The sequence below is a fragment of the Pan paniscus genome, chromosome 4, assembly GCF_029289425.2.
Source record: "Pan paniscus chromosome 4, NHGRI_mPanPan1-v2.0_pri, whole genome shotgun sequence".
In the NCBI taxonomy this organism is placed as follows: Eukaryota; Metazoa; Chordata; class Mammalia; order Primates; family Hominidae; genus Pan; species Pan paniscus.
In genome coordinates this window covers 114,816,310-114,825,335 of record NC_073253.2, presented here as the reverse complement: position 1 = coordinate 114,825,335, position 9,026 = coordinate 114,816,310, and the positions used below count along the sequence as shown (strand labels likewise).

Genomic DNA, 9,026 nt, shown 5'->3' with positions numbered 1-9,026 from the left:
CAGCATTTGAAGTTCATTGGCATACAGTTAAGCAAAATACTCTCTTTTTTAAAAATTAATTAGGTAAGATTGTGAGTTAGCTATTTATTAGACTTTGTAAAGATCAGCCTGTTGATTTGTTTGTTCATTTAATTATTTATTTATGCTAGATTTTTTATTTTCAACTCTCTTCTTTTTCTGCTTTTATTATAAATAATTCCTTTCCTCCACTTTCCTTGGGTTTGTTGTTCTTCTAACTTACTAAGTTGAATGCTTAATTCATTTATTTATATTCCTATAATTAGTATAAGAATTTTAAACTATGAAATTTTCCTTTGATTACTGCTTTAACTGTATCCTGCAGTGTTATACCATTTCCATATATTCCCGTATGCAGACATAATTTTATAAAATAAATGTAATAATATGCAAGCTTTGTTAATATACCTTTTTCCGTCTCCTTTTGCTTGGTCTCCCTTTCTCCCTCCACTCCTCTCCCCTCCACTATAATCACCATACCCTAACTGCCACGGTAATCTTTGCTAACGACATAATGTGTCGGGATACATGTTTCCTATAGTGAAAAATCTTTCTCTGTCATTCTGCTTTAGGTGTGTATTATTTTATAGCATATAGTTGAATTTTCTTTTTTTATGTCACTATTGTATTTTCCCAATATTTAAATTGCAAAAATGTTTGAAAATACAGTAAACCTGAAAGAATTTTACACTAAGCACCTCTATAACCACCTCCTGAATAATTAACATTGTACTATTGTTACCAGTGGAGGGTGTCCAGGTACTTGGCGTTTTGAACAAAGAATTGGACAAAATGCACAAACAAAGGAAGGAAAAAATGAAGCAACAAAAGCAGAGATTTATTGAAAACAAAAGTACACTCCACAGGCTGGGAGTGGGCTTGAAGACAGGGGCTCAAAAGCCCTTTTACAGAATTTTCTGGGGCTTAAATACCCTCTAGAGGTTTCCCATTGGTTACTTGGTGTGCGCCCTATGGAAATGAAGATGGCACACAACTACTTCAGAGGCTGAAGTGAAGTTACAAAGGTTACACCCTACGCAAGCATGTGATTGGTTGCGGAAAGCAACCAAACAGAGGCTAAAGTGAAGTTACAAGGTTATACTTCTAAGCAAACGAAGACTGGGCCTGCAGTCAGTCTGATTGGTTGTGGAAAGTCAGAGGCTGAAGTGAAGTTACAAAGTTACACAAACTTACAAAATTACACTCCCATGCAAATGTCCGATTGGTTGCAGAAAGCAACCAATCACAGATATTTTCAATTTTCCATCTGCCACGCAGAAAAAGGCGGGGAGGAGGGGTTGCAAAGGGAGTAGTCTCCAATTTTTTTGTTACTTATGTGTGGAAAGTTGGGGTTTTCCTTTTGATTCAGTTCTAGGAAGTCAGCGTGAATTGGCCTTAGGTTCCTTGCCTCCAGACTCCATTTTCCTGCCTCATTACGCTTGTGGCGTCACATCTGTCCATCTGTCTATCTCTCTATACATCCCTCTTATTTTTTTATGCATTTCAAAGTAAATTGCAGATATCAGTGCACTTTATCCTTTAGTGCTTTGGCATGCATATCATGGATGAGAGTTTAATATTTGTTTATAGTTTTTTCTCTTAAGAAAAATTTATATATACAATCAAAGGTATAAATCTTCAGTGTAAAACTCAATGTGTTTTGACAAATGTATTTACCTGTGTAATTCAAATTCCTATTCAAGATGTAGGATATAACTACCAGAGTTCTCTCATGGTCCTTCCCAAGCAATCCAATCTTTCCTCCTCAGCGCAACCACTTTCTGAACTTTTCCACCATATTTTAATTTTCTTGTTCTAGAATGCCATATACTTTTTTTCCTTGTTTTTGAGATGGAGTCTCGCTCTGTCTCCCAGGCTGGAGTGCAGTGGCACGATCTTGGCTCACTGCAAGCTCCGCCTCCTGGGTTCATGCCATTCTACTGCCCCAGCCTCCCGAATAGCTGGGACTACAGGCGCCCGCCACCACGCCTGGCTGATTTTTTGTATTTTTAGTAGAGACGGGATTTCACTGTGTTAGCCAGAATGGTCTTGATCTCCTGACCTCGTGATCTGCCTACCTTGGCCTCCCAAAGTGCTGGAATTACAGGCGTGAGCCACCGCGCCTGGCCATTCAGTATATTTTTGAGACTTATTCATGCTGCTTAACATAAAACTATTTATTTTAGAGATGTAGGGGCAGTGGCTCTTCACAGGCATGAGCATTGCACACTGCAGCCTCGAGCTCCTGGGCTTAAGCGATCTTCCTGCCTCAACCTCCTAAGTAGCTGTGACTACATGTGCACACCACTGAACCTGGCTAGTTAACTTTTTAAATGGTTGAGTAGAATCCCACTGTATCATATACCATCATCTGTTTATCCATTCCCTAGTGGATGGATTTTAGCTACTAAAAACAAAACTGTTGTAAAAATTCTTATATAAGCCTTTTTGTAATATGTTTTCATTTCTCTTGAGAAAATAGCCAGAAATTGAATTGACTCACAGGAAAAGTGTATACTAGTTATAAAAAAAATGCTAAAACTTTTTCTAGACTGGTCATACCATTTTACACTGCTACCAGTGTATAAGACTTTCAGTTGATCCACATGCTTACCAAGATTTGGTATTGTCAGTCTTTTTAACTTTAATCATCTCAGTTAGTATGTAATGGTAGCTTACTATGGTTTTCATTTTCATTTCCCTGACTTCTCATGGTGTTGAGTACTTCTAATGTGACACGTGGCATGTCCTAATCATTTGCCCATTTTTAAAAATTGGGTTATTAATGAGCCTTACTATTTTTAATATTTAAAAAACAGTGGGAGGAATGGGATAAATTGTATGCATGGTAGTTCCAACATCTCAACAAGAATCGCAAGTTGTATGCCAATCATTTTGTTTCATTAATATACTTTATTTGGTTTAAAGATTATGAGATAGAAAGAGCCTTAAAGGAACAGGAAGCATATGAAAAGACAAGTTAAATGATGAGCAAAGTGACTTAAAATAGCTATTCTCTAATGGTGAAAATTCTACGTGAACATATTTAAATAAGAATGGCAAAAACAAAGCTCCATTAGTAAGCAAAATATAAATAAGCAACCTTTTTAAGTATTTGTTTCTTGACCCTAGTTCTGTCCCTTGACATTCATAATTGAAAAAATTTTCCTGAAAGGCATTCATACTTTCATAAATTGTTTAAGGCAAATAAATATGACAGTTCTTTTGGCTGGAACCACCATCTTCCAGTAATTCACCAAAATGATGAAGACAAAGGCAAAGAGGAGAGGCACCCGATATATGGTCTCTAAGCGTTTTAGAAAACAAGAGTTTTTCCTTTGGCCACGTATATGCAAATCTATAAGAAAGGTGATATTGTAGACATCAAGGGAATGGGTACTGTTCAAAAAGGAATGCCCCACAAGTGTTATCATGGCAAAACTGGAAGAGTCTACAGTGTTACCTGGCATGCTGTTGGCCTTATTGTAAACAAACAAGTTAAAGGCAAGATTCTTGCCAAGCGAATTAATGTGCGTATTGAACACATTAAGCACTCTAAGAGCCAAGATAGTTTCCTGAAACGCGTGAAGGAAAATAATCAGAAAAAGAAGCCAAAGACAAAGGTACCTGGATTCAACTGAAGCGCCAGTCTGCTCCACTCAGCGAAGTACACTGTGAGAACTGATGGGAAGGAGCCTGAGCTGCTGGAACTTATTCCCTATGAATTCATGGCATAGTAGGTGTTAAAAAAATAAAAGACCTCTGGACTGTAAAAATGTTTCTACTCATTGAGTAGAAGTGTGGTGTCCTCTTCCCGAAAGAAATATTTAAAGCAAATTTTAATTGTCCTTATCCATTATGTAATGTCTTTACTATTCCAATTTAATGTATTTCTTGCTCAAAGAGGTGAGGTGGCTTACTGTGGAACATATTACTCAATTGGTTAGAAAACAGCCAGATATTATTTATGAAATATTTGTACTGGTTTGAAGATAGTCCCACTAAATCATCATGGAAGAAATAAAATAATTTACAAAAAGTTTTTAAAAATTAAATTTTTAAAAAAAATAAAGATGACAGTTGAAAATTTTGTTTTCTAAACCAATGGCTCTCAGCACCTATATCCAGGTTCCACCCTGCAAGCTAAATCCAGTTCCTAGCCTGTTTTTTGTCCAGCTAGCAAACTAAGAATGGCTTTTTCAATTTTAAGTTTTTGTGTTTTTTTTTTTTTTAAGAAATACGGTACAGAGACCAAATGTGGCCCACAACGCCAAAAGTCTTTACTGTGTGGCCCTTTACAGAAAATGTATGCTGACCCCTGATTTAACCCATCATTGTTCTTTACTGACAGTTCTGTAACTTCAAGAGATTAAGGTGTATAGAGCTGTTCAACCTCACTTCAAATGACACTTCTTAGTCTGTTTTCTGGGTTAATTTTATGACTTCTCCCATGCTGCCTACAAAAACTACCCCCAGCCAGTGCTCCCTGCAACAACACATGGTTCTTTCTACTTGACTGTTTTTCCATTCTTGTGAGCTGTAGGCTTAAAAGTTACGTAACCAAGCTTCTTAAAAGATGGATTTTGAATGAAGCTACAAACAGATCTTACATGGTTAAATTTTGAATTTTAGTGCCTCAACACTCGGCAATCTCAGGTATCTTTTTTTTTAAGCTATGTTAACCCTGATGTCTAGAAATCACTTAATTGGGCAACTTCAACCAAGATACCATGTATACATGTAATATAAATCTAGACTCATTTTTAGCTAAGGCTTGCAATTTCTGTATTTTGCCTATTTATGCATTGTAAAATAGGTTATTTTCTCTCCTCTCCCCTCATAAAAATAGCTTAGTCCACATTGACCTAAAATGTTCTTCTCTTCAGAAAATCACTTTCCATAACTGTCAGCTTTTGAAGTTTCTGAACTTCAGAATTTCTCAGTGGAACTGGATCATCTTTCAGTTTTTCTGCTTTATTTGTTGACCTAACAGGCAAAGTTAAAATGTTGGGGTAATACTATTCAAATCTATTTATTTCCAATGAAAAAAGAATCAGCTTTCTTATTGTTTGCTTTAAAATATATACAAAGTTCTGTGAGAAGTCAAGAGATTATTCTGTTAGGCTCGATTGAGAACAGTCTCACACAGGTGACACTTGGAAGGCTTAGGGATATATAGTTTACCTGATGTTAAGGTAAAGAAGCAAATTAAGAGAGCTAAAGAACCTGTGGGGTGGATATTTGAGATTTGGCTTTCCAGTCCTCCAAATTTCCTGATATCACACCTGATTTGCTCTTAGGCCATGTGGCTTGGTTGGGGCTGATCCTATCAGTGTAGAAAAAGAGCTAACAAAGCAGACCTTGAGCCTGCTGCCCTTAGAATGCTTCTGAGGTTGATGCCTGGCTGGTATCTGGGAACTTAAATTTTGGGAAGCTTCCCACCATTCCCTCACTGAGTGGCTCTCTGTGCCATGTTTGTACAAACAATGTGGTTTATGCTAAACACCTGCTTTCCTCCTGAGTCTGGAATTGGGGGATGTGTTCAGGTAGAGGAGCCCATGTGAATAAGACCCCAGTAAAAACCTGGGGAACTGACTCTCTAAATGAACTTCACTGGTAGTCAAAGGAAATCACAAAAGAGACAAGTAGAAGTCAGATTAACAGGTTCATTAAGAAGTTAATATATTTCTTATTGAAAGGTAAGAAGAATTAAGGAAGATGGGGCATTTGATAATACTAAATATTACAGAAGGGTTAAGGAGCATGACTGGTAAGTTGCCAAATTTGGATATGAGTAGTTCTCTGACCATAAATATTGACAGAGATGTGTAAGAAAATTAAAACATAACTTCCTTAAGTTTTAAGTATCTAGGGTATATAATCAACACTTTCATTAACATACAGTGGCATTTATTTTAATATGCTATTTCTATTGGACACGAAAGCTTTCCCAAGCTCAATATAAATAACTATTTAGTACAATAATAGACCAACATTAAAAATACTGCCATTGACTATTCACAATAGCAAAGACTTGGAACCAACCCAAATGTCCAACAATTAACTCAATTAATTCAATTGGCATAACAACAGAGCACTCTGAATTAAATTTAAAAATACAGTTCATGAGACAAAGGCATAATTGCCAAAAATATAATTTCTTCCTATGCCTTCTACTTATTCTGTTCACTCATTAAAATAAGTAACATATTGAGGTCTTCTACTGTTCCATCACTGTTCTAAGTATCACAGTTCCAAATTTCTGAAACCTTCTCCCCTGATCCCTGAATTTGCATTCTTGTTTCCTCAAATAAAGTGTGCTGAGTTCTACAAAGCCCCATTCAGGATTGAAAGACATATTCCTCAGCATGATAGTGGTACAAAACAGACATACTGAGCAACGTAACTAAATAGGGAACTCAGAAATAAGACTGCACACCTACAACCATCTGATCTTTATCAAACTTGACAAAAACAAGCAATGGAAAAAAGATTCTCTAATAGGTTTAATAAATGATGCTGTGAGTGCTGGTTAGCCACATGCAGAAAATTGAAACTGGACCCCTTTCTTACACCTTATACAAAAACTAACTCAAGATAGGTTACAGACTTAAATGTAAAAACTCAAAACTATAAACCCTAGAAAAAAATCTAGGCAATAACATTCAGGGCATAGGCATGGGCAAAGATTTCATGACAAAAACGCCAAAAGCAATTGCAATAAAAGCAAAAACTGGCTAATGAGATCTAATTAAACTAAAGAGCATCTGCACAGCAAAAGAAACTATCATCAGAGTGAACAGACAACCTACAGAATGGGAGAAAATTTTTGCAATCTATCCATCTGACAAAGGTCTAATACCCATAGTGTACAAGGAACCTAAACAAATGTACAGGAAAAAAACAACCCAACTAAAAAGTGGGCAAAGGACATGAACACATACTTCTCAAAAGAAGACACACATGTGGCCAACAAACATGAAAAAAAGTTCAACATCACTGATCATTAGAGAAATCAAATCAAAACCACAATGAGATACCATCTCATGCCAGTCAGAATGGCGATTACTAAAAAATCAAGAAACAACAGATGCTGGTGAGGCTGTGAATAAATAAGAACACTTTTACACTGTTGGAGGGAGTATAAATTAATTCAACCATAGTGGAAGACAGTGTGACAATTCCTCAAAGACTTAGAGGCAGAAATACCATTTGACCCAGCAATCCCATTACTGGGTATTTACCCAAAGGAATATAAATCATTCTATTATAAAGGTACATGCATACAAATGTTCACTGCAGCACTATTCACAATAGCAAAGACATGGAATCAACCCAAATGCCCATCAATGATAGACTGGATAAAGAAAATGCGGTAGCTATATACAATGGAATACTCTGCAGCCATAAAAAACAGTGAGATCATATCCTTTGCAGGGACATGGATGGAGCTGGAGGCCATTATCCTTAGCAAACTAACGCAGGAACAGAAAACCAAACACCGCATGTTTTCACTTATAAGAGGGAACTGAATGATGAAAACACATGGACACATGGTGGGGAACAACTCACACTGGGGCCTGTTGCAGGGGTGAAGGTGGGAGGAGGGAGAGCATCAGCAAGAATAGCTAATGGATGCTGGGCTTAATATCTAGATGATGGTATGAGCTGTGCAGCAAACCACCACGGCACACGTTTACCTATGTAACAAACCAGTACATCCTGCACATGTACCCCTGAACTTAAAAGTTTTAAGGAAAAAAAAAAAAAGACATATTCCCCCAACTGCTGTGCAAGCCAACTCCAGGAATTGCTCTGCCGCTTTGACCAAGGTCATGGCCCCATTGCAGGGCAGGTCATAACCAATGACTACTTGCCTCAGGACAATTCTGAATGGCCATCCCAGCTTCAGAGCTCCCCAAACGATCAGTCCAGGCCTTATGGTAACTGCAACCACAGCCTAATGTCTCCATCTGCCCAGCTCTGCTTCCTTTGCTTCTCCTGGCAGGTGCTGCTCATAAAAGCACCTCCCAAATCAACTTCCTGCACATGAATCTCCATCTCAAAGTCAGCTTCCTGGGAAACTCAGCCCATACTAGCCACCCACACATATTCTCCTCAGCTGTGTTACCTGATTGAAATTTACTCCATCTCTGAGCTTAGCATACCACCTGCTGCTGGTCACCTCTGCAGCCAACTCATCCAAAGAGCATTTCCCAGTGCACTTCATCAGAGCTAAATGCTAAGGAAAACAGTGATGTGGCAGTACTTGCTAGTGACCATCTCTCTGATTTGAGACTTCTGATTCTTCAAGAAAGCTACACTTGGTAGATTTATAAACATTATATGTAGTAAAGAATTTCCAGCAAAGGGGAGGGGAGAAGAAAGAAAACTATTTGGGAGCACAAAGACTTTTCTCTTGCTTTAAAACAGAATACTATCAGAACAAAGTATGAAAAATGAGTGCATACATGGAAATTCACATAAAAACTGGGGTATCAATAAATAAAAAAACAGAAAATCACAAAAAAACAAAGGTATCAAAGGCCTTTATTGATTTAATTTTCCTTTCAACTTATCAATGCTATCACAAATTCTAAGGAAACAGGACTTGGGCAAAATTTTTTTATTATGAAGATACACATCTAAGAACAGAAAGATAATTATGTGCTAGCTTATATATAGTTCCTTGTAAAAATAATGATACATGAAAAATTAGTAGAAAATGAAAATCTGCAGTTATCTGGTATCTGAAAATGTTAAGCAATTTCCCCTGCATCTTAGTTCTAATCACTTTTGCAGAATAATCAAGCATATTTGGGTGAAGAGAGTATTTAATGATTCCATTTTTATTAATAGTGTAGTGTGCCCTTCAGAGCTTGGCATAGTCTTTAAGAATCATCTGAAGTTTCTGGCTCAGCATGATGTTCCCTCTGGCCTTCAGCCTGCCACTAAAGAATGCCTGCAAGGAGAGGAGGGAAAAAGAGTGCCAACTGTTACCATGTTAT

The 9,026-nt window shown here is 37.3% G+C and overlaps 1 protein-coding gene and 1 pseudogene across 5 annotated transcripts in view; one reads left to right on the top strand and one right to left on the bottom strand.

Annotated features, from left to right (window-relative positions):
• Positions 1 to 2,921: 2,921 nt before the first annotated feature.
• On the top strand, positions 2,922 to 8,424 carry LOC129397808 (large ribosomal subunit protein eL21-like; annotated as a pseudogene).
• A 127-nt stretch (positions 8,425 to 8,551) lies between these two features.
• The window catches only part of HSD17B4 (hydroxysteroid 17-beta dehydrogenase 4), an 87,465-nt gene continuing 86,990 nt past the window's right edge, over positions 8,552 to 9,026 (bottom strand). For all 5 annotated transcript variants that reach the window (XM_003826707.5, XM_003826709.6, XM_003826708.7 and 2 more), the window contains one exon: positions 8,552 to 8,980. In XM_003826707.5, the coding sequence (XP_003826755.2) occupies positions 8,891 to 8,980 (90 nt within the window). In that variant the 3' untranslated portion in view covers positions 8,552 to 8,890. The remainder of the gene's footprint in view (positions 8,981 to 9,026) is intronic.